General features: G+C 33.1%; 3 protein-coding genes across 3 annotated transcripts in view; all 3 read left to right on the plus strand.

The window, feature by feature from the left end:
- Window positions 1–93: 93 nt before the first annotated feature.
- Window positions 94–444, plus strand: HELRODRAFT_165631 (hypothetical protein; the record flags this gene model as incomplete). Its single annotated transcript, XM_009032164.1, has 1 exon — window positions 94–444. One exon carries the CDS (start codon window positions 94–96, stop codon window positions 442–444), a length of 351 nt encoding a protein of 116 aa, XP_009030412.1.
- Window positions 445–3,807: 3,363 nt separating this feature from the next.
- HELRODRAFT_165632 (hypothetical protein) lies at window positions 3,808–6,566 on the plus strand (the record flags this gene model as incomplete). Its single annotated transcript, XM_009032165.1, has 5 exons — window positions 3,808–3,840; window positions 4,468–4,491; window positions 4,588–4,689; window positions 6,163–6,196; window positions 6,433–6,566. The coding sequence occupies 5 exons, from the start codon at window positions 3,808–3,810 to the stop codon at window positions 6,564–6,566; spliced, it is 327 nt and encodes a 108-aa protein (XP_009030413.1).
- Window positions 6,567–9,557: 2,991 nt separating this feature from the next.
- HELRODRAFT_96289 (hypothetical protein) overlaps window positions 9,558–14,682 on the plus strand; it is a 7,401-nt gene continuing 2,276 nt past the window's right edge. Inside the window, exons 1-13 of the mRNA XM_009032166.1 lie at window positions 9,558–9,686; window positions 10,022–10,101; window positions 10,421–10,585; window positions 10,939–11,072; window positions 11,484–11,664; window positions 11,907–12,044; window positions 12,237–12,341; window positions 12,743–12,820; window positions 13,132–13,213; window positions 13,304–13,435; window positions 13,743–13,826; window positions 14,085–14,201; window positions 14,290–14,388. Coding sequence (XP_009030414.1) covers window positions 9,656–9,686; window positions 10,022–10,101; window positions 10,421–10,585; window positions 10,939–11,072; window positions 11,484–11,664; window positions 11,907–12,044; window positions 12,237–12,341; window positions 12,743–12,820; window positions 13,132–13,213; window positions 13,304–13,435; window positions 13,743–13,826; window positions 14,085–14,201; window positions 14,290–14,388 — 1,426 coding nt within the window. The 5' untranslated portion in view covers window positions 9,558–9,655. The remainder of the gene's footprint in view (window positions 9,687–10,021; window positions 10,102–10,420; window positions 10,586–10,938; window positions 11,073–11,483; window positions 11,665–11,906; window positions 12,045–12,236; window positions 12,342–12,742; window positions 12,821–13,131; window positions 13,214–13,303; window positions 13,436–13,742; window positions 13,827–14,084; window positions 14,202–14,289; window positions 14,389–14,682) is intronic.

The raw sequence follows: 14,682 nt of genomic DNA on the forward strand, positions 1-14,682 counted from the left end.
CATACATACATACATACATACATACATACATACATACATTCACCATGGGCGCAGGGACGATCCCTTGCTTGGGATGTTACGTTCCCTCACACCATGGCTGAAAGGTACATTAATCTTACCTCACAGGAGGCGGGTGCCGCTGCCTTAAGAGCCGCAGACTTTAACAATTCAAAATATGCGGCTCTTGCAGAAAGCAAAATTTTTCAGCCAGTCTGCATTGAGACCTTTGGTCCAACCGATGCTCAGACTCAGAATTTTCTGAATGAACTCTGTAGCAGGATTGTAGAAGTATCGGGTGACCCATTAGATAAGAGTTATGTAAAGCAATCCTTTTCTATTTTACTTCAAAAATATAATTCTTTCTGTATTTTGGATAGAGCGTTAAAATACCTGTCTGTACATAGATTAAAGCTGAACCCGGATATGATTATTACTTCCCTATAGTTCTAATCAATTATGGGTTCATACATACATACATACATACATACACACACATACATACATACATACACACATACATACACACACACACACATACATACAGACAGACATACGCACACACATACAGATAAAGAATTGTTATTAAACGAACGCTTATATATATTTTCAGTTTGTTTAGTATTCTATTTCGTTTTTTGTCAAATTTGCCTCTTAGTGCATCAGTGTTTTCTAAATTTTTTAAATTAATAAAAATTATATTAATAAAATAAATAATAATGATAATAATATTGATAACAATAATATTATTACATTCACAATAAAAAGTAATAGAAAAATAGCAAAACGATGATGAAACATTCAACACAACAATGGTGATGACGATGACGATGATAACAACGACGACGACGATGATGATTATATAAAAGGCAATGAAACTACATATGGCAATGATGATGAGGGCAATGATGATGAAAATAAATATGAATGACACAAAAGGAAAACAAAGAAACAAAATTTGATGAATTATTTCGCGGAACACGCTCGCATCTGTGTAAATAAAGTTTATCAAAAATTTAAACACACAGAAAGAAGAGAAGTTTCTAAATTTTGTATTTATAAATGGGCGAAGCGAGCAGGAGCGTAAACCAGCATAACGATTAAACAAAAATTTGACGTTTGTGTTCTTTCACATACCTTTGTGAACATCATTTTACATTACACTGCGCATATACTGAACAATTGTTTGAGGTTTTATTTTCTTTGTTGTTGAGGCTTTATTTTCTTTGTTGTCTATTAAAATAAACAATATTTTTGCAGGCGTTAAGCGAAGTTATAAACATACAATAGGACTTGAATAATGTCGCATGGCTCGTATTTCAGCAATGATTACAATTAAAAATAATTACGTATTATCGCGCATTCAAAATTTTTCTATACCATCCAATTTTACGTTTGTGCACTATAATTTTTTTGCCTATAATTAGTATTTTTGCTGGTTGAAAGGGGTGATATAATGATGACGATGACGATGGTAATGGTGAAGATTGTGATGACAATGGTGGTGTAATGATGACGAGCTGTGGCTATGATGGCACGCAAAAAGTATGATAGCTACCAAATTAATGAAGATTATACGCGCGTTTGCTAAATAATAACATTTGAGAAGATGACCTGATTATGAAGATGATGTTCATTATTATTATCATTATCATTATTATCATCATCATTAATGTAATAGTAACGTTGATGTAAGTCAAATGCAAGAAGAAAGAATGAAGGAATAAACGGCAGGAAGGATCATGATGACGGTCGGGATGATGGATGACGATAATGATGATTGCGGATGACGCGATGCTCACGACGACCACGTGATGTCACTAGCCGCCAGTTTCGACGGCAGAAATGATAAATGAGAAGAATGGAATGTGGAAAATGTTCAGTTTAACTAATAATAACAACGATAGCTGCAATTGAGAGTGAGATAAAATTTCTACCGATAATTCCGATAAGGATGATATAAGGTTACGGAAGGCTTCACCCAGAACCATCTGGAAAATTTAAAAAAATTTTTGAAAACACATAAACCGCGGACACGCATAAACACATGTAATTTAATCATTTTAAAGTTTGTTATATTCTTTTCGTTGATATCTTGCATACACACACGTAACTTAATCATTTTAAGATTTATTACATTCTCTTTGCAGATATCTTGCTGACAAAGTGGCACTTTTTTCCAAATCTCACGGCAGTATTTTTAAGAGGTTTCAGTCGAAAACACACAGCTTATATAAAGACGCAGAAATAAGCACATCACTCACATGTGTCACAGACTGGAATATAATTGCGTTCGAAGCCAGTCACTGCAACTGTAATCCCGAACGTCTTAACAGCTATGCCATCGCATTGCATGGTCTTAAAAGATATATTTTTAACTAGTTTCACACTATAAAATAAAATCATACTCAATTTTTTTTTCATTGTTAGTCCAAATGCTGGTTTTATGCGATGTGCTATACACGAATTGTTAATTTTTAATTTGTTGACATCTCCCCTCATTTCAATATTTGTCAGCCTAACTTTGTTTCAGCCAAACAAATACCTGGCTGTGATTGCAATATTTTTTTAGAAGGATTTGATGGAAAACGTTGAGTTTGAGATAAAATGTGCTACCTAAAACGCTATCATCTGTGAAACTTTTTAAAAACTTGTTTGGATGATTAAATAATTTTTGTTTCAATGAACAAAAAAATTTGTTTCAAATAAAAAATACTTTTTTTTTCTCACATATAATTATGTTTTTGCAAATTTGAATGATGTAAAAATAATATCAATCTTTAATTGTCGGAAAAGTTAATAAGAAATGATGTACTAAACCACACTGATGATGTACTTACTTTGAAAAAATCTCTTAAAAATATTTAAAAACACAATTCTATTTTAAAGCTTATTTCATTTCATACTTTTTCAGCAACGTTTTTCCAGCTGATTAAAAGTTTTGACAAATGCGTTAGTATACCGGAAACTATTTTAAGATGAATTCGGCTGTAGGGTAGAAATATTTTCTAGGGAAAAAAAAGCAATTTAAAACAAAAAATGTTTCTCACTAATACACTAAAACATTGTCTTTAATTGCAAAATTGACACAAATTATGTAATAATTACCAAATTGAAGCAGCCTCATAAAAAATTTAGTCTTTGGCCTCCACTGCCATTGGCACAAATGTCAAAGTTGGCCCCACCTCGTAAAAGTTGGCACGCCCCTTCAAAGTTATCTGGATCAGCCCTTCCTGTTCTTTTAACATATTTTTAAAATGTCATTGTTGTAATTGCTACAATTGTAACATCACAAACAAATGTAACTTATGTGATGAGAAGAAATTAATATTATTGAGAGTTGTAATGAGACAGACTCTGAATGACAATATAACATTAAGGATCTCTTAACATTTAAAACATAGGTGCAAAAATCAAATTAAACCTACACACACACACACACACACACACACACACACACACACACACACACACACATACCCATTACCCATACACACACATACACACACACTCACACTTTCTCTGTCAATCTATCTACCTTTCACACACACATGCATATTGCAAATACATCACACTCGTATAAACTCACTCACCTACACATTCACATTTATACAAACTTACAATCACGTGCACACGTACGTACTAACAAATAAAATACGAAAATACACATGCAAATGCACAACAATACACACACACAAACACACAACAATACACAAACAAATTTACACGTACATATGCAACTACTTATGTAGATGTGTAGATGATGGTCATCATTTGTAAATCGTTTGGGTAAGAGGTACAAGTCTTCAAATGTCAATTGGCCAGTTCGCTTTCATGGAAGAAGTTATTAAGAGAATTATAAACTAAATGTGGTAAAATAATAATAATAATACTAATACAAATAAGAATAATGAAAATAATATAACTAATAAAACAATTATAACTATGATGATAATAATAACAATACTAAATGCTAATTTTACTACCACTACTGCTAGTGCTGCTACTGCCACTACTTCTTGTACTACTATTACTTCTACTACTACTACTACTGCTGCTGCTGCTGCTACTACTACTACCATTCTTTCTATCGCTACTACTGCGGCTACTACTACAACTATTACTACTACTTATAACAATAACAAGAACAATGATGATAATAACAACAGAAAAATAATGAATAATTAACTTTCAAAATAATAATATTCGAGCGTCTGTGTGTATGTGTGTGACTGTGCGTATGTATGCGTGTATGTGTGTGTCTGTCTTCGTGTGTGTGCGTGCGCATGTACGTGTACGTGTACGTGAATGAGTGTATGTATGTATGTATGAAAAGAGCGGAAGACAACCCGAACAGCAGTCAACGTGATATATGTACAGGCGACTTCTTCCTTAAACTCCAACACGCACACACAGACACACACCCACACACACACACACACACACACACACACACACACATACGTTCAGATATACCTATCTACTACATTCATGGTATGTAAGTATATTTGAACCTATTTGAACCTACAATCATACATAGTTATACGTACTAGCCAATATTCACACAGATACAAACACACACACACACAGATACAGCATAAACATCCACTTATGCGCATAAAAGCATACATAGAAACATGCGCAAAGTGTGGTAATGACGTCGCTTACTCCTTTTTTTCAGGGATGTACAAGGTGGGTATTTAGTAATATATTTAAATTACTGACTGTCATAACGTTACGCCATTCTCGTGAAATTGATGTTTTCCTCTTTCTTTAGCTAATTTTTTTTATTTCTTCCACAGATTTGTTCTCCACATTTTCCTCCCATGCCAATCATTCATACTTTCATTAACTTTCCTCTCCCTCTCTCTCTCTCTCCCTCCCTCTCTTACTCTCTCTCTCTCTTTCCTTTTTCTCTTCTCTTCTTTTCTATCAATTTATTTTTTAATTTCTTTTTCATTTTTTTTTCAAATTTATAATTGCGTGCTGGTTGTGTGGTAGGTGGAAGTTTCAATTCTTCTTATTTTTATGTTTTCACGTGCAATTTGTATGTTAAACTTCATATGTATTCACGTACAACCCATACACGCACACACAAAAGCAACTACACGCACACACGCACACTCACTCACACAGACATACACACACACACACACACACACACACACACACACACACACACACACACACATATATATATATATATATGTGTGTGTATATATATATATAATATATATATATATTATATATATATATATATATATAAATGCTATTTTTTTATCAAAATTTTCCTTATTTTTTGCTAAAAATTGTGTTTGATTGGGGATATGCGTAGGTAGATAGGTCGGCTGAACTGTGAATATATACCTCTTTCATTTAAATGTCATTTTGTTTTCTGGTTGTGTGTTTTGGTGTTGGTGCAATTTTTGGTTCTGTGGAAATATGAATGATAAATTATAATTAAAATATTTAATTATGAGTAAATGAATAATAAATACATTATAAATAATTTATATGGGTGTTTGTTGTTAGTTGAGTGCAGAGACATTTTTCATACAAGTGCCTGCTAAAGAATGTAGGAGTTCGTTTTTATGCATGCATCTTCATTGAAGTGCAGGTGTGTGTGTGCGTGTACGTATGTGTGTGCGTGTGTTTGTGTTTGTTTGTGTGCGCGTGTTGTGTTTGTGTGTGTGTACGTGTGTGTGTGTGAGTTTTATGGCAATGGCATATGCGATGTTATTTTTGTTCTAGGTGTGTCAGTTTGATTGTCTGTTTGCGTGTATGTGTATGCGTGTAAGTGTATGCGTGTGTGTATGTATGTGTGTGTGTGTGCGTGCGCGTGTGTGTTTGTGTTTTTCGCCTTGCAGGTATTAGTGATTGTCATCATTTGTCATTAAAGCCATTATTCATTTATTCATTCATCCCTTCGAAGAGGAAGTTTTATAATTTTGAATGTAATAATGAAGCGACAACAACAACAACAACAACAACAACAACAGCAACAACAGCAACAACAACAACACACACAACGATGACGACACAAAAATGCGGATTTAATAGAAACATTTTTGGTTATATGACATTAACGATGACAAAATGCTTATGTTAATATAGCACCAACTGTGGCAACATGTGTGTGTGTCATTATGACATTAACAATACCAGAAATATAGGTGGAAATATGACATTAAGAGTAGCGGTAAGTGCAGTTTTATGACATTAACAATAGCAAAAATATGATAAACGAAATTGCGGTTTAAATTATAATTTTATTTTATTAAATACGTAATGGTCATGAAGCAATAGTGCTATAAATGATAAAATCATAACAAATCAATAGCAACAACATCATTAACAACTCATTCTTAATTGTAATATAAATAATGGTAATGATAATAATAATGTAATAATAATGATAATAATAATAATAAATAGGTAATGATGCCGTAATTAGCCAAATGGTTTTCCACGTTGTTATTATCGATCCGCTGGGAAAAGGAAGAGGGAAACTGGCAAAAGAATTGGAAAAATTTTCTCCTTTTTTAAAATTAAAAGTGTGGAACGCTTAAAAATACCAATGGAAAAACGTTCTAAACAATATTCATTCATTACTTTTAACTACGCTAACGCTTATGAATGAGTACATTAAAAAGTGGTTAGTTGTGTTTTGAAGTCTATCTTTCTCTCTCTCTTTCTCTCTTTCTCTCTCTCTCTCTCTCTCTCTCTCTCTCTCTCTCTCTCTCTCTCTCTCTCTCTCTCTCTCTCTGTTTCTTCTTCTGTCTCTCTTTCTTTCCACCTTTTTTTGTATTTTCTCCCTTCTTTGCTATCTTCTTTTGTTTTTACGGCCTTATGTTACTTTGTGGGTATGCAATCCAAATTTATGCAATATACTATAGGTTGACTTTCTACGCATGATTATCATTTTCAAGCATAATTGTATGATTCCCATTTTCTCTCTCTCTCTCTCTCTCTCTCTCTTACCTTCTCTCTTTCTCTCTCATTATCTTTCTCTCTCTCTCTTTTTCTCTTTTTCTCTTTCTCTCTTTACCTCTTTCTGTCTTTCTCTTTTATATATGTTTCTAGAATATTGTATAGGTACGGTACACATTCACAAACAAAAATTGAAATAAAATTAATTTGATCATTACGTTTCATTTGTTAAAAAAATAGATGGTTAATTTTTTTCCCCACCACTGCCAACATGCAGTGTACTTAAATAACAGCAACAACAACAACAACATTAACATAAGCAAAATTACATGTTGTAGTAGTTGCTGAGTATTGAAACAAGTACTTTTATTAATATTGAAGTTACAAAGATAGTAGTAATACTACCAATAATAACACTGGTGGTGTAAAATTATATTATAGTGTGCGTATGGAATGCTGTTTTTCGAAGTATCAATAACATAACACCTTGTAGTAGTAACTCTAGTATTAGTAGCAGGTGCTGCAGTAGTAGTAGCAGCAGCTGTAGTAGCTGCAGTAGTAATAATGGTAGTAGCAGCAGCAGTAGTGAGCTATAGATTTTATTATTAGTTGTTACCGTCAATAGAGTAACAGAAAGTGGGATGTAGCAGTAAAAATTTGCGGTTATTGTTTTGGTTATTTGAGCATGATTGCGTCCATTCATTACGCTTCGCCATTCATTACGTGTTGCTGCAGTCGGTTCGGACTTCAAAAAATATTCTTTCCACTTGTTTCTTTAGCGTTTTCTTCCTCTTTATCATTTTTTTTCATTACCTTCATCATTTTCGTGATTTCAGTCATCATCTTTCTTATTTCGTCAACATCATCATTGTTGGATCACAGCCATATTTTAATACTTCCACATGTTTATCGTTATCATTTTTTGACAATCATCTTCTTCTTCATCTCCATCCTTTCCATCCCCACCTTCATCATCATTCACTCAACCTCCTACTAGTAAATTCTAGTAAGCTTGCAACATTATTCTTGTTAGCTTGTTCGTGTTTCAATAATAATTATTCTTGGAATGGTACTACTGCTACTACTAGTACTACTACTAATGGTAGCCGCTGCTGCAATTACTACTACTACTGCTGCTACTACTACTAATACTACTACTCCTGCTACTACTAGTAGTAAAAGTAGTAAGTAGTAGTAGTATTAGTAGTAGCAATAGTAGTAGTTGTAGCTTTTGAAGTTTTCATAAATTTTAAACGGTAATTAAAAGAAACTAGGAAGTAATAATTCAAAGTGGTGTCCATTAAGAAAGTGAAGTAAAAAGAAGCAAATGAATGTCCATTGATAGCCACTCTCCATATTTTTGACTCAACTGACCTTTCATATTTGCTGATGATATTTTTTTATTTTATTTTATTTCGCTTTCTTGTTTTTTTTTTAAATTTTCAAAAATTTTCGTTTTTGCTTCTGTGATATTAATTAAGATTTGTCATTTTAAACGCTGTTGCAATTTATACATATCGTTTTTTAGATTACGAAATAATTTTGGCATACATCATGGTTATATTTCAATCCGTCCTTTTAGTCAAAACAATTTCATTTTTTATATGATATGAGTCTTATTTCATCAAAGAGCAAGCACAGTTTTGTTGACTGTTTATTTTTAAACTTTTTTATTTGTATAACCAATCGATTTATTTATATATCAATCAACCAACCATCAAACAAATTAGTCACGATATTTTTTTATACAAGCATTCATGTAGCCTATATAGTTACTCTAAACAGTGCTCTTTTATAAATTCGGCGGTCCGTCCAAAAACACTCCGTGCAACATTTTGAAAAGTGAGATGTAGTTAGAGAGGTTGTATAATGATTACTTAAGAGACAAGGACCAGCAAAGAAAGAGGCTTAGTAAGGAAACTTCCATGAGAAATAATGCAAATTCGAGATATATCCTAATTTGGTTCGTTTTATTTTATTTGTAATGTCTAATAACTAAATAGAAGACAGCCACATAAGAGGACAGAGTTTATATACATTTATTAATTATAACTAGTGAGAACACTGAACCAATGCTTTCCATTGAACCGAAACCCCACTAAACTAAGTAGCACGGATATAAAAAGAACTGGAAGTAAAGAATAATGCCAAACAACCACTTGGTTCGTTCGTGAAAGGTTCCCGTCGCTATTTAGGAGTACGATGGTTTTTATGTGTACGAGGTATTTATACACTCGGGTCGTATTTATATATTTGTTCGTTAAATACGTGATGATAAAGGTTCTTGTGTCATTTTTCAGAAGTAAAAGTAGTTGTGTGTCTGAAATTTAGAAGGTTGTGCGTACGTGCGCGCGTGTGTGTTTGTGTGTATAACTGTGTGTAAAGAAAACCAGTAATACAGTAATATAAAGGTTTGATGTAAGTTTTTAATGATTCTAGTGAGTTAAACTTTGCAAAATAGACTTGTGAGTTTACAAGAAAAAGAAATTAACTTAACTTTGAAATTTTAAAACTTTCAAACTTTTATCAAACGCCAAATGCTAGTGAAATAATTTTTCCTAGAAAATAATTTTTCAAGATTCTTTGCTCATTGAAGGTGCATTGAGTTGATGCGAAGAACTGGCGCTAAATTTTATTTTTTTTTGTGGAAGTTTCAGTGCGGGGTTTTGCGGTTTTTAAATAAAATATCCAACCATTCAAACAAAAAATTTTTTAAAAGTAAAAAAAAATGCCTTACAGGGATTACGCAGACGATAAAGGTACGAATTTTGGAAATTTAGATTTTGTAGTTAACTTTAATTTTAATTAATTTGAATGTTAAACTTAAACATCAACACTTCATCAGTGATGGCCAACCTAACTTCTAACTTAAAATTCTAGAAGTAATTATTTAGTTGTCATTCAAATTCAAGAAGATCGTAAAAAAAATTTGAGCATCAACCGAACTAAGTTTTCAGTTTTTAATTTTAAGAACCCCACCATTTTCTTATAAATTTTTTAATTCTTTCAACTGAGATTAAAATATTAAATGAAAATCAGATAAAATCTTATTTTTAATTTCTGATTTATATTTACAAAAACGTTCCCCATTTAGAAAAAATTCATGCATTCCTGAGTGAATACTATGAGGATAGAGAGGATGGTGGCAAGTGCTTCCTCTATGGCCAACAAATGGTGGGTAGGAGATTAAAATGTAGTACAAATAACACATATGACATGACTTCTTAAATGTCTTAAATTTGTATTTCAGTTAAGTCTATTTATTAATTTACTTCGCTACAACTATATTGTTCATTAATTAGTAACTAATTTCAATTAAATTAATTAAATGGATCTTTATTATTGTTTCAAGTGTAATAATTATGATATAATCTTTATAAAGAATTAGGATCAAAATTTATTAAAGATTAAATGAATGTAAACAGAAAAAAATTAACAAAAATAAATAATAATTTTCCAAAAATGAAATTTCGATTTCACCATCTTTCTGCAGACCAACATAGCCCACAGAGAGCAAGTAGAGATGGTGATTGACCTGGATCATGTGGCTGACCACGATGCTGACCTCTGTGAGGCCATTGTGGCCAACACAAAACGATATGTAACCGTCTTTGCAGACGTTGTTCATGAACTTCTTCCTGGCTACAAAACTAAGGAGGTTGTAGTGATGTGATGTTGATAAATTTGTAATAAATTAATAGCATTATCAATAAACATTATAAATAAAAGTATTTTTAATTTCTCATTCCCCATTTAGAAAAACATGATATCTTGATGATATGTTTAGGATAATGATGGCATTATGATACAATGAAACGATGATAATACAATGATAATATATATATATTTGATATTATGATATGTGCTGGTAAGGATCTGAATGATATCAATTGCAATAGATACTATCAGATGATAGATAAATGATGAAAGTGATTATAGTAGGTAATAATAACAATGATAATATGGCGATGTTGGTGAGTTGACAACTTTTTTTGATGATAAACTCTGCAGATCGTTGCAAAAGACGCACTTGACGTCTACATTGAACACAGGCTCCTAATGGAGCAAAAACTTCATCCTCAAGGTCAGCAGGAGGTCACCAGAGATCCAAAGAACAAATATCCTCCAGAATTATTGAGGAGATTGTATGTTCTTTGGGCAAATTTATTTTTTTTGAATTAAATTTTAAAATTTTAATCAGTGATTTTTGTTCAAGGCAGTTTTTTTATTTTTCTTCAATGATGTTCATAACTATGTGCTATTGCACAGGTTGAAGTGATTCGCAGTATTAATATAATATATTTTGCATTGAGTTCATCTTTTATTATGAGCATTCAAATGGAGAACAACAGAGGACAGCAATTATATGTGAAACTTTTCATTCTCCAACAAGATACTTTTTCTAATTCCATCCATTCATTCATCCATACATGCAGACATCCATCCATTTTTGGTGCTCTTCAACCATTCATTTATTTATCCATCCATTTAGGAGCCCGTGTATCCATCCATCCATTCATCTATCCATTCGTCCGTCCATCCATCCATTTATACAGTGAGGTAGCCTTTAAAGCACCCAACAGTCAGAAATTTTTGGCCATTCGAGATGTGAAGGCTGACAGCATTGGGAAGTTGGTTTGTGTGAAGGGCATCGTTACAAGGGTCACAGAGGTCAAGCCTATGATGCAAGTGGCCACTTATACTTGTGACCAGTGTGGAGCAGAGACCTATCAACCGGTTTGTTGGTTGGCTGATTGGTTGGATGGTTGGTTGGTTGGTTGGTAATAATTTTCATGTTTTTTTAATACTGAAATTAAATAAATGTCTGTTGGATTTTTCTTATCTTCACATGTTTCTTTTATTAATTGTTCTGTTAGAACTGTTTTCAAAATTTAAAACACAAAAAACCATTAGCTTTGCAAGGATTTACGTTACCTACAATAAATGTATAGTATGTGACACAACTTTAACTTTGTTAGGTGACCTCGACCTCGTTCATGCCCTTGACCTTCTGTCCGGGTCAGGAGTGCACCACCAACAAGTCTGGTGGTCGTCTGTTTCTGCAGACGAGGGGGTCAAAGTTCACGAAGTTTCAGGAAATCAAGATTCAAGAACATGTGGGTAGATGATGATGATGATTGCAGTTGATGATAAAGATGGTCTTGGTAAGTGTTAAGGTACAAGGAAGAGTAAGAATTTGATTTAGCTTTCTATTTTGATCAAAGAAACTTCACACATGATACAATTATAATGACAATAATGATGCTGATGATGACGACGATGATGACGTCATCAATTCAAAACTGTAGAGTGACCAAGTTCCAGTTGGGAACATCCCAAGAGGAATGACAGTCTTCTGTAGGGGAGAGGTCACCCGAATGTGCCAGCCTGGGGATCATGTCAGCATAACTGGGGTAAGTTAGTTGAATTTTTGGTTGGTTGGTTTGTTGGTTGGCTGGCTACCTGGTTGGTAGGTGGTTGGCTGGCTGGCTGGCTGGATTTTTTCTTCTACATCTTTCTACTTATTTTTAATATCCTTTATATTTTGGGTGGAAAGTTTTAAACTCGTGGATAAATTACTCAGACTCACTTTTTTATAATTTGATGAATTTCACTTTAAATAATTTAATTAGATATTTGATGAATTAGAAAAATAATTTTATTGTAATGAATTTTAGTAAATTGTAATGAATCGTAATGGTCTTTAGTAAATTGTAATGATTTATAATGAATCGTAATGAATTGTTAAGAGTTGTAATAAATTGTAATCAACTGTAATTATTTTGTAATCATTTGTAATAAATGAACTCTGCAGATATTTTTACCTCTGTTGAAAACTGGATTCAAACAGATTGTCCAAGGATTGCTTTCTGAGACATACTTGGAAGCCCATGTTATTATTTCTTAATTATCATCATTATTATTATTATTTAATATTGTATTATTTTCTTTGTTATGATTTGGTTAGCAGTTGTTATGTAAATCTGATGATTCATGTGAGGCTTCATGACCATTGCTGACGTCATCGTCAAATTTATAACCGTGCATGCATTTTGGTTCAATCATTTCCTGCCGGAAACGACATCAACTTGTCATCATTTTATATTTCCATAAATTTTCTTCAAGTTTTTTTATTGACTTTTATTATTTACACCATAAAACCACATCACCACATCATCACCATTGCAACCACATCACAACCAGAGAATAACGAAGATGAACAAGACAGAAGATGATGAGTTGGACGCCACTGAACTAACTCCAGAGGAACTCAAAAGAGTTGCAGGTTAAGATCCTTCCAACATCATCATCATTATTGTCGTCGTCATCATCATGTTATCATTATTATCATCACCACCACCATCATCATCATCAGAGGATGATTTCTATGACAAGTTGGCGGGCAGTATAGCTCCAGAGATTTTTGGCCTGGATGACGTCAAGAAAGCCCTACTCCTGCTTCTTGTTGGAGGGGTTGATAAGTCACCCAAGGGAATGAAGATTAGAGGTTTTGTATCTGTCTGTCTGTCTGTCTGTGTTTGTCTGTCTGAATGTTTGCATGTCAATACGCATGTATGGAGGCATATAATTGTATTGTTTACTGATATATTCTTAATGTTAAAACATTTATGCTTGTGGATTTTGTCATTTTTTTCATCCATACTGATATGTTGTTTGACACATGTGAGAACTAGCTCTATAGTATTCATTAGCTTTTTAATCAATATTATGCTATTTTTATTATTATAACTATTGTAATCGTTGTTATCATTATTTCATCTTGACCTTGACTTTTACCCTTGACCTTGACACAGGTAACATAAACGTCTGTTTGATGGGTGACCCTGGAGTTGCCAAGTCTCAACTGCTTGGCTACATCGACAGACTGGCCCCAAGAAGTTTGTCATTTTTGTTTTTACCTTTTTGTTGTTTTTGAATTGCTATTTTATGTCTATTTATTTCTATTATCTATATTATATTTATTTATATTATATTTAATTATCTGTTTATATTTTTCTACTTATTGTTTCATCATCGTCCTCATCATCACCACGTGGTTGGTCGTCATCTCAACGTTCACCGCACCGCCGCCATGACACCAACCGTCACCACACCAGCCACACCTCACCAGCCACACTACACCACCACGAAACTAGGTCAGTACACTACGGGTCGAGGGTCATCTGGGGTCGGATTGACGGCGGCTGTCATGAAGGACAGTATTACAGGGGAAATGACCTTGGAGGGTGGGGCTCTTGTGCTTGCCGATCATGGTAATAGTTTTATTATTATTGTTGTTTTTAATGTTGTTTTATTTTTATTGTGATTATATTTATTTATTCATCATTATCAACATCAAAGGTGTCTGCTGTATTGATGAGTTCGATAAGATGCTCGACTCTGATAGGACCGCCATTCACGAGGTCATGGAACAGCAGACAATATCTATTGCTAAAGTCAGTCCGTCCGTCTGTCTTGTCTGTCTGTCTGTCTGAGCATCTTTCTGTCTATATGTCTGCATCTTTGTCATTTCGTGTATCTTTCTGTCTGTCATCTGTCTTTCTCTTTGATTTCATGACATTATTCAATTCTCTCATATTGGAACATTTCCCCTCACCTAACCATATAATGATTAGCAATGTTATGAATAGTTTCTACTTTTATAGATTTTATTAATTGACAGCCGAATAAATAATTAATTTATGCAATTTTAAATACTCTATGTGACCTTAATAGATATTTATGCGACCCAAT

The sequence above is a fragment of the Helobdella robusta genome (assembly GCF_000326865.2).
Source record: "Helobdella robusta unplaced genomic scaffold HELROscaffold_8, whole genome shotgun sequence".
Taxonomy (NCBI): domain Eukaryota; kingdom Metazoa; phylum Annelida; class Clitellata; order Rhynchobdellida; family Glossiphoniidae; genus Helobdella; species Helobdella robusta.